The sequence below is a fragment of the Aedes albopictus genome, chromosome 2 (genome assembly GCF_035046485.1).
Source record: "Aedes albopictus strain Foshan chromosome 2, AalbF5, whole genome shotgun sequence".
NCBI classification, from domain to species: Eukaryota; Metazoa; Arthropoda; class Insecta; order Diptera; family Culicidae; genus Aedes; species Aedes albopictus.
In genome coordinates, this window is record NC_085137.1 from 42,651,021 (window position 1) to 42,665,943 (window position 14,923).

General features: G+C 39.2%; 1 protein-coding gene across 1 annotated transcript; it reads right to left on the minus strand.

Annotated features, from left to right (window-relative positions):
- Positions 1 to 11,318: 11,318 nt before the first annotated feature.
- On the minus strand, positions 11,319 to 12,135 carry LOC109421235 (adult cuticle protein 1-like). Its single transcript, XM_019695718.3, has 2 exons — positions 11,978 to 12,135; positions 11,319 to 11,896 (listed from the first exon to the last, which is right to left on the minus strand). Exons 1-2 carry the CDS (start codon positions 11,981 to 11,983, stop codon positions 11,525 to 11,527), a joined length of 378 nt encoding a protein of 125 aa, XP_019551263.2. The 5' UTR covers positions 11,984 to 12,135; the 3' UTR covers positions 11,319 to 11,524.
- Between the last annotated feature and the right edge of the window lie 2,788 nt (positions 12,136 to 14,923).

A 14,923-nucleotide genomic window follows, 5' to 3' on the forward strand; every position in this document is an offset into this window, starting at 1 on the left:
GAACGGCCAGCAAGTGTTTCGGAATCGGTTTTGAGTGGCCGGAAGAGGCCAAATGTAAAAGTAAACCAAATCCAGGCATGTGACACATCAAATCGTGGCTTTAGCGATAACCTTATGAACAGTTAGCTAGAAAATAACCTTACGTCACGCTAAAGACAACTGGTAGTGTTCCGGAATTGGTTCCCGTCGAAATTGTCAAACCCTGCATGTGACACCTTCAATAAGGCAATCCATGACGACTTTTCGCGATGGGGGTGACAGCCAAAACTGTAAACACAGTGTGAGTACAACTTAACAAAGTTTCGTCAAGTGTCGTCGTGTTCAACTGCCACCCCGATCATCGATTGTCAAAAGTACATGGTAAACAAAACAAATCAGCTGATCGCATCTGTCTCATGGATTGCCTTATTTGCAGCGTTTTTGGTTAACCGATGAGCAGTTAACAAGACAATAATGTTAGACCATATTTGGTTCAACCCGTAGTTACCCGGAATCAGATCCGGGTAGTAAAATGTAAAATTTAACCAAACCTATGGATGCGATACATCAAATCACGACCAGTCTTGTAAACATTCGACACTTTTTACTACCTTCATTCCGATGCCGCAGTCGGGTGTCAGTCGGCTTTGTTCCATTCGTGCGCTATTGTTACCTCTTACCTACACACAACACGAGCAGTAGAACGAAGATCAATAAACATAAGAAAGGGTCAAATCAATGTCATCTGACACGATGACATGTGTTTAATTCTAGCTTTACGCATAGATTTTCAGCCAATTCCGATTACACTAGTTTACAGCATTTTTGAACTCGGTAAGCTGATAATCATTTTTGGTGTAGAATCATGCCCTGAGTTCGAAAACGCGAAGGAAAAAAATTACAGTAGAGCGGAAATTTTTTCGACTTTCCATACAAGGTTGATAATTTGAAATCGATTTTTGTTCTATTTTTAAGCAAAGTCGCTCACTTCAAACATCTCATTCTTCGTAATCAATGCTCCGATTAAGCTGAAATTTTTACTGTAACTCGCCTACATATGATATGTCAAATAAACGTCGAGAAAGAATTTTTAGGTTGTTTTTTTCTTATTGAAAAAAATACATTTCTTCAAAAAATTTTGGGAATTTTGCTAAAATTAAAGAAGATTGTCCCTAAAACTCGTCAATATCTTGAATTTCATCAATCTGACGCAAAACCTGTATTCAGGTGATCGAATGGTATTGTATTCAGCTTTCAATTTATGGAAAAAGATTTAAAATTGGTTGAACAAAACGCAATATATTTGAATTTTAGTAAATTACATATTTTGAAAAATTACAAAACTCGATATTGAGCTAAAACTCAAAAACTGTTCTACTTTAAATTTTTTGAAGATCGGTTTCGAAATCAGCACTAAATTGTGCTTCAAAAATTTTGGTCGTTGACAGAAGTTCACGACTTTCGTTTTATTTTGTAAACTTGTGTTATGAATGTTAATATTAGTTTATTATTGCATGTTGCATTGAATACGACACACAGATGGGCAACATAGCTCTTATTATGGAAGAAGACAGGAATAACAAAAGCCGAACTGTCTCCTAAACCGCTATCGTGGTGAAGTGCATTCGTTTGACATTTTTGTTTCGAACAGTAGTTTGATTGCTTGTGTTGCGAATGTCGGAGACAAAGGAGGCCGAATATCGACGAAAAGGTTCAAATGACTGTGATCTCTAACAAGACTGATCACGACTTATCGACAACCTGATGGAAAAATAGGGTCAGACCACATTAGATTTTCGGTAGTGTTGCGGATTCAGCTGTGGCTTCGAAAGTGGTTAGAAGTAAAAGTGAAGCAAACCCATTCATGCGATATATCAAATCGCGGTGATTAGGTAAAGGTGAATAAATAGCAATAAAATATTCTCAGACCATAATTGGGACACCCGGTAGTGTCATGGTCCATGACTCATGGAATCAGATCCGGCTATCCCACCGGAAATTACCAAATATAAATAAACCCATACATACGACACATCAGATCGCAGATTTTTTGATAATCTAATGAACGGTTAGCAAGAAAATAGCCTTAGATCACATCAGAGACTAGCTGTTGTGTAGCAGAACCAACGTTCATGTGAAATTCGTGGCTTTGTTTAATGGCCTGCTAAACGTTAGGTATGAACAACAGTGACGAATAGGTCAAAGTTCTCATATATGAAAGAGAACAAAATATGTATAGACAAAACTAAACCGATCTCATTAAATCGTACCATTCCAGATTCCTAAGATGTAAATTTATAGCAGGATGGGTCAACGTTGAATGGAAAAATAAGAATTTGATCGCGTCAACAGAAGATGGTGGCTGTTTTAAGGAATTTTGAGCTCTAAAACTATGTAAAATAAGTGTATTTGGTATGGGAAATATGTTCAGAGTCCACCAGAGTATCCAAGATAGCGGTCCAAAGTCCAAGATAATGGCCCAGTATTCAAGTTAGTGCCTATTTTATAGGATTTTTAATTTTTGCATTATGGGCATATTTTGTATGAAAATATGTCCAGAGTTCAAAGTTTGTAATCAGAAAACCCAAGCTGTGCGCTGTTTCTCAAGGTCTGCAATATGACTATAGTTTGAATGGGGAAGAATGCCGGTCTTCATCCAAAACTGGTAACCAGAAAATCATAAACGACATGCCAAAATTCAATACGGCGACTATTTTATTTAATTTTAGGTGCAGTGTCCAAAAATGAATACCAGAACATCCAAGATGGTGTCTCAATGTTCAAGATGGCGGTTAGTTTAGTTGGGGTAGATATCCGGAGTCATAAAATGATGACCGGAAAAATCTAAAATGACGTTTCAAAATTTTGCGGCTTCATGACACTTGTTTGGTTTTGGATCGTTGTCTTATATTTTCTGAATATTGGATGTTATGCTAATATAAAATGTATCCATATTGAGTAGATTTAGCAAGCAGTTTTCATTTTGTATTTATGTCAATGTCATCAACATGTCGCTCGAGTTTTGTTGAAAGGATGTTTTAAAGCACGAGAAAGTCACCATCACCGCTAGGTGGATTAATTAGGGTTTTTAAATTATATGTTTGTTGCTTACTGTATGACTAGTAGGTTGAATTTTTATCTAAAATAATATCCATCTCTTTGATATCCATGTTGCCTTTCTCGCAAGAAATTTATCTGAATTTGAGATTTTGAGCATCTTTTTTAATAATTAGGTTTATTGAATAATTACATCCCTTGCATTTCCAACACATTTATTACGTAGTTGTCTCCTTTACAACTTCGCGTAGGTCAAAATTCTTGAATCCTGGTCATAGTAGAAGCTGTCTTCTAACAGTCTGCGATAAGTTTTCGCAACCTTTTTTCATAAACGTGTATTTTAACATCAGCTAATTCTATACTCAGTCACAACCTTTTAGTTACAAAGCATCAATCGGAAATCTTAATATATATTGCGATATTTTATATACTGGTATATGAATATTTTGTTGGAAGCAGATTCTATGCGCTTGAAGTAGACTGCGTATTTGTCAAAGTACATAATGAGCAGCCAGTACGGAACCACCCTGGTAAGCAATCGTGTTGCTTTTCTTGTCAATATTGATGCTTGCAGCATATTATAGATATGACACATGCATCAAAGCGGCCAGGTCTACTGCGTTGTATTTACGCGCAAAGATGATTCTTCGAAATACTTGGAGTACAGAATATTTTCTTTCGGCAAGGTACTTCTCTAATTTACAGGGGAGGAAGGCGATCCAGATAGCATGTTGATGAATATGTTTTAAATATATGAAAATGTGGATAAAAGAGCTACGTATAAATGTGTAATATTGGAAAGATCTCCCCAATTGTTGGGTTGTTTTTAAAGATCTGATGTCGAACCTCCTATTCTGTATGAATGGTGTTATTCGCATGGGGTCTTCGCAGATTTTTTTTTTTGCTTTGCCTTATTGTTTCTACAAGGGTGAAGTTACCCATTTCGCACACTTTCTTCCTAATGTCTCGTTTATTTAATTTATATTTTTAAATTTATATTTAATAAACCACCCACTGACGACCACCATTTTCAAAAACAGCAATCAAACCAATACTCCTTTGCCTTTTTCGAAATATTCACGACAAAACGAAAGGCGAGGCACATCTCTTTCAAAGCGGGGGATCTCAGCCCGGAAAGTGAAGCAAGAAAACCTCGTGGTCACTTATTACCGTCAAATGGTATCTTTCCGGGTTAGAAATTACGTAAAATTTCAAAGTAAGTAAAAATAAAATTTTTAAATATTTGATGCAAACTTCATTAAATTCCTACCTATATAAAACAAGAAAATCATTCTCTAGATTCTATATACCTGGCAACAAATCCATACTCATGTTCTTTCGTCTCCTCTTTACGCTACCCAGAGAGCTAAACGCGAGAGAGCGCACGAGCCTACGGATAGAGACCGTACTTTGCGTGTGTCTATATTCTAAGCCCTGCTACGAACCGTACGTAAACTTTTCGCTTTCGAGCCCTACTTAGCAGCGACCGGTGCGGTTCGTTTCTTTGTTCGGGGCTCTACTTAACGTTAAAACGCTTGATTGAGCCCATGAGTGGGCTTGGTCTTAGCCTTGTTGTTCAATGACGGCTTCTGTGTTAAATTATCAGTATGAGGTGTGTCGACATAACGCAGGTATTTAAAACCAGTTGATTTTTGTGTTGTTGAGAATAAATAGATTCTAAAATGCAGTGGATTTGGTTCGGTCTGGCTGAATGTGATTTGGAAATGGCAATTAGCACCATCGAAACATAATTGTATCCTCCAACATCCGTATTTCTAATAACTTGTTCAATTCTCCCACAGATTGTTACTGTGAGTCAGTTTGAAGTTAGAAATTTGACGGAGATGAGCATAACTTGAAATGTTCTTCATCTGGACCAACACTAAAACATTTCGCTGATTATATGGAATGGTTTACAGTTCACTCTGGTTGGATGCAATTTTATTTTTTGTATGTTCTGCCAAACAGAAATTTTGAATTTACTCCACGAAGAGCTGTCAGAGTTACTGGATTTTTACACTGAAGGTAGATCATCATATTCTTCATCCAATGGTTAAGAAAACTCATTTTTTCAAAAAATGGTCTTTGGTTCGGTTTAGCAGAACCCCGACCATATAATGCATGCCATAAGTGAATAGTTCCACCTCCTGGCCTACCTGAGCGTTTAGTGGGAAAATAATCAAGACGTCACGGCATGGACAGCACTTGTTCAAGCACACCTCCTGCAGCCCTACGACAAGGGCGTAGCCAGCTTTTCGGTTAAAGGGGGGCAAGAACCCTTAGCAAATTTATACCTACTAGCTTTTATTGATAAACGCAAAACGATGAAATTGAATTTAATAACATTATATTCTAAAAGTATTATTTAACCCAATGGTAGCGGTGACCAATTTGTGGAAGATCAAGAATTTTTATTCACTTGTGCATTATTTTGCAATGATTTTTTTTGTTATACATCAATAAGAAATTATATTTGAACTCTTTTGAAAATTACGAACGCTTTTGAGGACTCACCTAGAGTCATCTTGTTCCTGTATGCGTCATTTTTTAATTATCTGCCAATTCTATTCGCTGGAGGAATTGCTCCTGAAATTTTCTATGTATTGCAAAACAAAAATCATCAGGTAATCCTGGAGAAGTTCTTGGGAATATACATCCCTGAAAAGATGATTGAAAGATTTCTGAAATTTCCGACGGAACTCCTGAATAAATTTTTGGAGAGAACCTGAGAGGAATTCCAGAAGAATTCCTGAACTAATTCCTGGAAGAATCCTCGAAGCAATCTCTGGAAGACTTCCTGGCTAAATCTCTGAAGAAATACCTGGATGTAGTCCTGGAGCAATTTATGCAGTAATGCCTGAAGAAAGCCCGGTAGAATCCCTGAAGGAATTCCCGAAGGAGGCCCTGGAAGAATTTTTGAAAGTATACCTGGAGGAATGCCTGGATAAATTATGGGAGGAATACCTAGAGAAATTGTTAAAGAGATTTCATGAGGAAATCCTAGATAAGTTTCTGGAGGATTCCTAGGATTCCGGAGGGTTCTGAAATTCCGGAAGATTCCGAAATTCCGGAGAAATTCGTAGAAAAAATCAGAAGAAAGAAATTCCTAGAGAAAATCTTAGAGAAGTTTCTGGGGGAATTCTTGGAGAAACCTCTGAATACATTTCTGGGAAAATCTCTAGAGAGAATCCTGGAGGAATGCTAGAAGAAATTTCTGAACAAATTCCTGGCGTAACACCTAGAGAAATTCTTTAGATGAATTCTTGGAGCAATCCCTGAAAGAACTTCTGGAGGAATTCTTGGTGAAATCTCCAAAGGAAATTTGGGAGGAATTGCTGGAGAATTTTCTGAAAAAAAAACCTTAAAGAAATTCCAGAATGATTTTCTGAAAGAGGAATTTCTAGAGGTTTTTCTGGGACCATCCCTAGAGAAATTGGTGGAGAAATCCCTGGAAAGCTCTAGAGGAATTCCTGGAGGATGTCTGGAGGAATCCCTGTAAAATTACTGAAAGTACTCGTGGAGAATTTTCTGGAAGAATCTCTGAAGAAATCCCTAAAGGATTTCCTAGAGAAATACTTGGAGGAATTGCTGACATAAATTCTGAAGGATGTCCAGGAGCAATTTCTTGAGAAATTCATGAAGAAATTTCTGGGGTATTTCCTGGAGGGATGGATTCCTGGTGAAGTTCCTGGAGAAATTCCTGTAGGAATGCCTAGACGAACTCCCAGAGGTTTTCCTGTGGGAATTGCTGCAGGAATCTCCACAGGAATTCTTGGGAATTTCTATTTCTGTTATTTTTGCCATTTCTGAAAAATCCCTAAAATCCTAGAGGAATTTCTAGCGGAATTTCTGGAGGAATTCCTGGGTAAGTCCTCGAAAGAATTCCTGAAGAAATCCCTGAGGAAATCCTTGAAGAAATTTGTGGAGAAATCCCTGAAGAAATCTCTGGAGGAACTCCTAGAGGAATACCTGGAGGAATCCCTGAAAAAATCCTGGAGAATTACCTGGAAGAATTTCTGAAGAAATCCCTAGAGGATTACCTGGAGGAATCTTAGGAGAAACTTCTGGAGGATTTCCTGAAGGAATCTTCGAAAGATTTCCTGGAGGAATCCCTGAAAAAATCCTTGAAAAATTCATGGAGAAACCTCTAGAATCCCTGAAGCAATTCCTGATGAAATCTTTGGAAAAATGCCTGTTGGAATCCCTAGAGAAATTGCTGACATAATTTCTGAAGGATGTGCAGGACCAAATCCTGGAGAAATTTGTGAAGAAATTCCTGGGGTAATTCCTGAAGGAATTCCTGGGAGAGTTCCTGGATAAATTCCTGGATAAAATCCTGGAGCAATTTCTAGAAGCATTCCTGTAGAAATTGCTGGAGTAGTCCATGATGGAAATTTGTGGAGAAATCCCTGGAGGAATCTCTAGAGAAACTCCTAGAGGAATCCCTGAGAAATTCCTGAAGGTCAACTTCCTGGGAGAATTTCTGAAAAAATCACTAGAAGATTTGCTGGAAGAATCCTTAGAGGAACTTCTGGAGGATTTCCTGAAGAAATCTTCGAAACATTTGCTGGAGTAATCCCTGGAGAAATTCGTGGAGAATTCCCTGAAGCAATTCATGAAGAATTCCCAGGAGAAATTTCTAGAGCAGTGCCTGGAGCAATTCCCGAAAAAATCCTGATCGTATTCCAAGAAGAGTTTCTGAAAAAAACCCCGGAAGATTTTCTGGAAAAAATGCTAATATGATAACTGAAGGATGTTCAGGAACAATTCCTGGATCAATTCCTAGAGAAATTACAGGAGGAATTCCTGAAGAAAATTTTGGGGTAGTCCCTAAAGAATTTCCTGGAGGAGTTCCTGGATAAAAATCTGGAGGTATGCCTGGAGGAATTCTTATGGATTTTCCTTTGGGAATTAATGAGGCAATCCTTGAAGGAATTCCTGAAGGAATCTCTGCAGGAATTCTTGTAAAAAATACAGCATGATTTATGGAATTAGGGAAGAAATTTCTGAAAAAAAATCTCTCAAAAATTCTTGGAGGAATTTCTAGAGTAATTTCTGGAGAATTCCTCGAAGGATCTTCTGAAGGAATCCCTGAGGGAATCCTTAGAGAAATTTGAAAAGAAATCCCTGGAAAAATCCCTGATGAAGTTCTTGGATGAATTTTAGTGGAATTCCTGGAGGCAAATCTGGAAGAATTCTTGGAGGAATTCCTGGAAAAAATCCAAAAAGTATTCCTAAAGAAAATCTTGGAAGAGTTTCTGCAGGAATCTTTGAAGGATTTCCTGAAGAAATTTCTGGATGAATTGCTGACATAATTTGTTAAGGAATTCCTTGATTAATTCCTGGTCATGTTCCTGGAGGAGTCTCTGAAGAAATTCCTGGAGTAATTTCTGGAGGAGTTTCTAGAGAAGACCCTGGATTCAATCCTGGAGGAATTTCTGCATGCATTTCTGGAGGAATCCCAGAAAGAATTCCAGAAACTCCTGGAGGAACTCCTGGGAAATTCCTGGAGGAATTTCCTGTGGAGTCCCTAAAGCAATTTCTGGAGGAATATCTGGTAGAATTCCTGGAGGAATCGTTGAAAAAATTCATGGAGAAATATCTGCAAGAATCCAAGGAAGTATCCTTGGGAGACTGCCTGGGAGAATTCCTGGTGGAATTCGTGGAGGATTCCCTGAAGTAATTACTGGTGAAATATTTGGAGGAATTCCTGTAAGAGTCTTTGAAAAAAAAAATCCTTGGAGGAATCCCTTGAAGAATTCCTGGATACATTTCTGTAGGAATTTCTGGTGGAGTTCTTGGAAGAATCTCGGAAGCAGTTACTGGAGGAAGCTCTGGAGGAATGGCTGGAGGAAGTCTTGAAATCCTGAATGTATTGAGGAAACTCCTGGAGAAATATCTAGTGGAATTTCTGGCGTAATTTCTGAAGAAATCTCCCTGGAGAAATTTTTAGAGAAATTCCTGCAGGAATTCATGGTGGAATCTCTGGAAAAAATCCTAGAGAAATTCCTGAAAAAAAAAATTCTTGGATGAACCACTTAAAGAGTACGTTGAGGAATACCAGGAATAATTCATGAAGAAATCGCAGATGGAATTCTTGGAGAAATTTTGAAGCAATCCTAAGAGTTCTTGAAGAAACTTTAGAAGGAATCCCCAAAGCAATTTTAGTGGAGTTCCTAAGGGAATCCCTAAACAGCTCCTGTACGAAATACTGGATTAATTACTGGAGGAGTTCCTGAAAGAAACACAAAAGAAATTCCCCTCTGGATAAATTCTTGAAGGAAAATCTGGAGGAATTCCTGAAGAAAGCCCATGAGGAACCCCGGAAGCAATCCCATGAGGAATTCCTTAGGAAATCCCAGGAAAGCTTTCTCAACAAAATCTTGGAAAAATGTCTGTAAAAAAAAATATGGAGTAATCCATGTCTGCAATAATTTTTGGACGAATTATTGTTGGAATCTTTGGATAGATTCCCAAAATAAAGTTTTGTACAGTCTTTTAAGGAACTCCTAGATTATTTTTAGGTAATCTCTAGTACAATTTCCTGTATAAGAGTTTCTGGAAGATATTCCTGCTGAAATACTTCAAATCGTTCCAGATTGATTTATTGGAGCAATATCTAATGGCATTTTTGAATGAACATATGGAGAAATCCCTGAAAAAAAAAAACTCTGAAGGAACAAAAAACCTAAAAGAAATTTTGTGGACATTCCTTTTGAAATCCTTGGAGAAATTCCTGGAGGAATCCTGAAAAAAAAACACTGGAGCAACCTCTAAATATATCCCAGGAGAAATTTCCGGAGGAATGTCTAGTGAAACCCATTCTTGAAAATTTTGAATTCTTGAAAAATTCTCTGAAGCAATCCATGATGAAATCAGTGAAGGAAGGATTCAGGAGGAATACGTTGATGTATTCTTGCAGAAGTATCTGATAAAATTTCTGAAGGAATCATGGAAGGTATTCTTGAAGCATTTCTTGGGACAAGCCCTGAAACAATCACTGTCGGAACCCAGCAAGATGCCCATGGAAGAATACACCAAGGAGAAACTCCTGGAGAAGACCCTTGAGAAATTTCTGGAAGTATCCCTGAAAAAGTTCCTGAATAAATGCCTAAAGGAATTTTTGAAGGTGTCCTTGAAAAATTCGTAAAAAAGTCCTAGATATTTCGCCCTTAGCATGACGTTTATTTGAATAAAATACTAGTGAAAATTCGTGTAGCATATAACTGTTACGGGAGCAAAGGGATACCGAAATCTTCGGAGCAGCTCGCAACTCAAGGGGTTTGGTGCGAATCAGCTTTTAGCTGAAAAAGTATTTTTATTAGAATTACAACCTTTTATCTATTAGATAACTTACATAATTCGGTTTTACATATGTTTGACATTCGTCTGTCCTTTGTCCCATAGCTTATATTCCTTATGCATCTGTGATATAGTTTTAAGGTTAATTTAGTTCAGATAGATTTAGGTTCAAACTTACTGTGATAGCTGTCTGTGATTTAGCTTACGAATTCAATGTTACATTTCAATAATTAGGAAACTTTTAGGTATGTTCTGGTAAACAGACGTCGGAGATTACCGATCGTCAGATCATCAACGTGAATATGGCAACTGTTCTTTCTTCTACTTATTCATTCTGACTTTACATTATTATCTACGCATATATTGACAGACTACAGATCTGTCACCACATCGCCGGCAGTGCTGGCAGCAACATATAACTGCACTCTATAGCAGCATATTAACATTATTTGGTTAAATTCTATGATAAGATTGAGAGAAAAAATTGGCGAAATTTCCTGTGGTTCTCGAGTGAAACGCTTCGATTGTTGTAGATAAAAACTTAAATTTTTAGAATAGTTATATTTCTGGAACTCAAATTAGAAAAAAAAAATCTGTCGGCCAGGGGGGCCACGGCCCCGCTGCCCTCCTCTGGCTACTCCCATGCCCTAGGATGCTGAATCTGTGGTCTTTCAGTGCATTGGCATGTATATGGGGGCTCCCGATGAAGTTAAAGGAGCTACAACTGTAGCTACACGTACCGAGTTTTCAATCGCAAAGTCCTTTTTCGTCACTGAGGTTCTCTTTTAACTTGTTTTAAAAGAATTCTATTCTTGAAGGAAAAACCAAAGCACAAATAAGTTGATACACTTTTGAATTTTGCACCTCTCTTGTTATTGATCACATTGATGTGTTAGTGTAATACCAACAATTGATTCTTCACATATCACAAACTGTTGTGATTATTGAAACCTTTATCCTCGAGTAAAAAACCAAAATCGTCGTGTTCATAGCTTGCCATTTATTAGAGAGTACTTGTGGAAATTTACAAAATACTATCCAATTCGGTTAGAAAACTCCGAACAACTTCCAGGGAGTGAACAAGCTCTCTCACCGAAGAGGATTGAACAGAACCATGCGAGAGACCGTTGTTGTTGGTTGGAGTATTCAGTTGCACATTGTCCCAGCTTGTTTACGGCGGCAGTTGTTATTCCGATCCCGGAGCCGGGGCCAGATTCAGCTGTTGCTGCGAAACCGAGTGTCCTGGCAGTGGAGCAACATGAACGGCTCCGCGGGTGGCCGAAACGGACGTTGCTGCTGGGGCTGGGGCGGCCACCACCACTGCTGGAGCCGGAGCGAGAACTACGGTGGGAACACCCGAGGCGTCAACTGCCACGGCTGCCACTGGAGCCGGAAGTGCTGGAACCACAACTGCTGGTGGGTTCGATTGGACCACAGTGGAACCGGGAATCGCTAGTCCGGCGGGAGCTGGTACGACAACAGGACCGGGCCAGTACCACGGGATAATGGATCCTTCCACGCTCAGTGAAATGGCCGCGACGACAAAAACGACGAAGCACTGTGTTTGGGGGAATAGACGAGTTGTTAACCTTGGGGTACCTAATAATCCATGGTGGCGTATTCCTGTAACGAAACTCACCTTCATCTTTGGTAGTTGGTTGGCAGCGGCTGACTGTGACTGTTTGAACACGGAAGCTGATAGAACTGTGGCAGTAACTCAAGATGATCGATTCGTTTTTATAGTCTTCTAGATGTAACTCGGGGATCCGAGCGGCAGAAATCGGTATCAGACGCTAGAGATTCTACCTAGAGACGACCCCTGGTCCATAGCTCTTCTATAGTTTGATCTGGTGTGGGCACGGTCCACTCGAATTAATTACCGACCTCTCCTAAACACCCAGCTGATATGGTTGCAGTGTCGCCTGCCACCATCACTCAAGTCGGAATAGAATTTCATCAGCTACATTCGGGAGAGCGGGGTAAACTATGCCATTCATGAAAAACCTTGATCCTAGTCAAGCAACTTGCCACTCATTTGTTGCAAACCTTATCTTAAAGGTGCGGCATCAGGTTCTCACACGTTCGTCTTCTTAGCGGATGGGTCATAGGCTTAAATCTTCTAACAACTTTTCTAGCAAGCTGGAACCCTGAACTATTTGCTAACAGCAATACCTAACGAGCGTAAGTTTAAATTTAAGAGGAAGTCTCAAGTTCCATCTAATTGACTGAGAAACATAAACTGTAACAACATCAACGTTCTACCGTCGATGATCTAGAAGTGAAAGCAACATCATAGCTGTCAGTAACAGCTGTACATTAAGATAAATATGTCAAAAGAAACAATTCATACAGGACTAGGGCAAGGATCGGTATATTCGCCTCACTCCATTCATATTCACTCCTCTTTGCTGAAGCGAATCGAGAAAGAAGCAGCAAACGGATCGTCGTGATCAAACACGCAACCCCATCACCAGTGGGAAGCGATGAGCCAGCTGCTTGACATGAATATTCGTTGCCATTCGTCGCAGTCTGGATCGCACGCGAATGAATGAATGGCGAATGGTGAAGAATGCTGGTGAGCGATCGAAGCGGCTATTATCATAAGTAGAAGAGAATTTTTGCATGTAATGCATACATTTTTACTGTATTGTTGCTGAAATGCTAGATTAGCAAAGAAAATAATTCGAAAACATCAAAAATTCGTATGCACAATATCAATCGCATCACTCACGAATCGTATTCGCTTGCGATGCGAATGTGGACGAATGAGTTATTTCCAAGTGTGGCTTCCCACCGTTCGCCGGAGTTTGCTGTCGTCGCTGACAAGCATACACACGAACTAAAGCGAAAACTGTTCGCTGCTGACTGTCTTCGAATGTGGAAGAAGATAAAAAGTGGAAATCAGGAACCCTGGACTAGGGTATCGTACCATTTGGGCAGGTGTACCTATTTTGGGCACTTGCCGCTATAACTAAGTCAATTTCAAACCGATTGATTTGAATTTTTGTACACAGTTAGATACTGTACGTGCCTAACTCTAGACAAAATTTCAAATCAATCGGTCTGAAATTGACTTAGTTATAGTGGCAAGTGCCCAAAATAGGTACACCTGCCCAAATGGTACAATACCCTACTATATTTAACATTCTGTAAAAAAAATGAAATGAAAAAAAAAATTAAAAAAATGCAGGGCTAAATATCAGGGTTCTTGTTATTCGCCATCGAGCTAGTTTCAGTTTTATTCATTCTAAGACGCATTTTATCACATTTCATCACACACTCTTACAAGGCTCGCTTCAATCTCCAATCCCACAGTTGTACGCGGAGATGCACCGGAGAGGACGCAGCAGGGGTGAATTGCAAATATGGATTGAATTTTTGCATAAATTTACCGGATCAGGTGGAAGCGTCTAATCCATCAATGGAGGGGACGCAAAGCGATAAATGCATTAATGAGGTAATTGATACATCTATTTAATTGGGATCACATTCAGTCTCGGAGAGGCTGGAAAGCAGGTTACCGCACAATACATGCAATGATCTGGTTCGAATGGTATCTGAATCTATAAGTTTTGGTGTCATGACGAATGAAGGATAGTCTTGTGGATTCAAAGAAAGACAAGCAGAACATATTTATGCAAAGTTTTCATTAAATATGCATTACGCAAAGCAGCTCTCAATTGACATCAACCGTGTCAGCAGGTGAGAATATGATTTCAAGTTCTCGTTTGTCAGCTGATTGAAATTAGAGCAAGTCTTCAAACTGCTACTGGCTACCTACTACATCGGGACAAATTGGGATTACTTATAAAAGAGATCTCAACTTGCCACAACGATTAATACTTCAATCGAGCTCTACGTTAAACGTTGATGCAAAAAAGCACATCGCAAGTAACACAGCGTATCATTTGTTTGTCTCAAGAGCAAACTTATGTATCTCTGACAGATTTTGGGACGCTGATTCCGAATCAGCTCAGATTTGCTCCAGCACGCCACAATTTTGAGCTATACCTCAATGCATAGGCAAAATATGTGATATTGTGTTTTTTTTATTGCAAGCTATCAAGCATGGAATATTTTTTAAGCAATGAAAGGGTAAATTGGTCAATCAACATCTAAAATAACGACTCATGCAAAATATTTTGTTTTACCAAATCAAATTTGTTTAATTTAAGCATTTTATGTTAGTAAGTTAGCTTGCATGCTACTTTTGGAGGGTGACTTGTATGGGAAATATCGTACCTAACATAAATCTCTTAAATCTAATAAATTGGGCTGCAAAATGGTGAGTCCAAGAGAGCGTCCAACAAAGCTCTGGTCCTCGAAAGTTCCTACCTCATGCTTCCACGGTCGAGCGATGACAAAGACCACCAGCCATGAGTTGTGTGCTTAGTTGGTAGTGCAGCCTGGGCCCTGTCGTCCTTCTGACTTCAGCTAGATTGAGGAGGTACGTCTCGAGCGTCTGTTCACACAGGAGGTGCGGCTCAAACAGCGACTGTTCTGGCATCTTGCGGCTGAGTATGAAATGCTCTTCCACCGGAAGCTATACCTAAGATGGCAGCCCCACCACGGTGGATAAGGGATC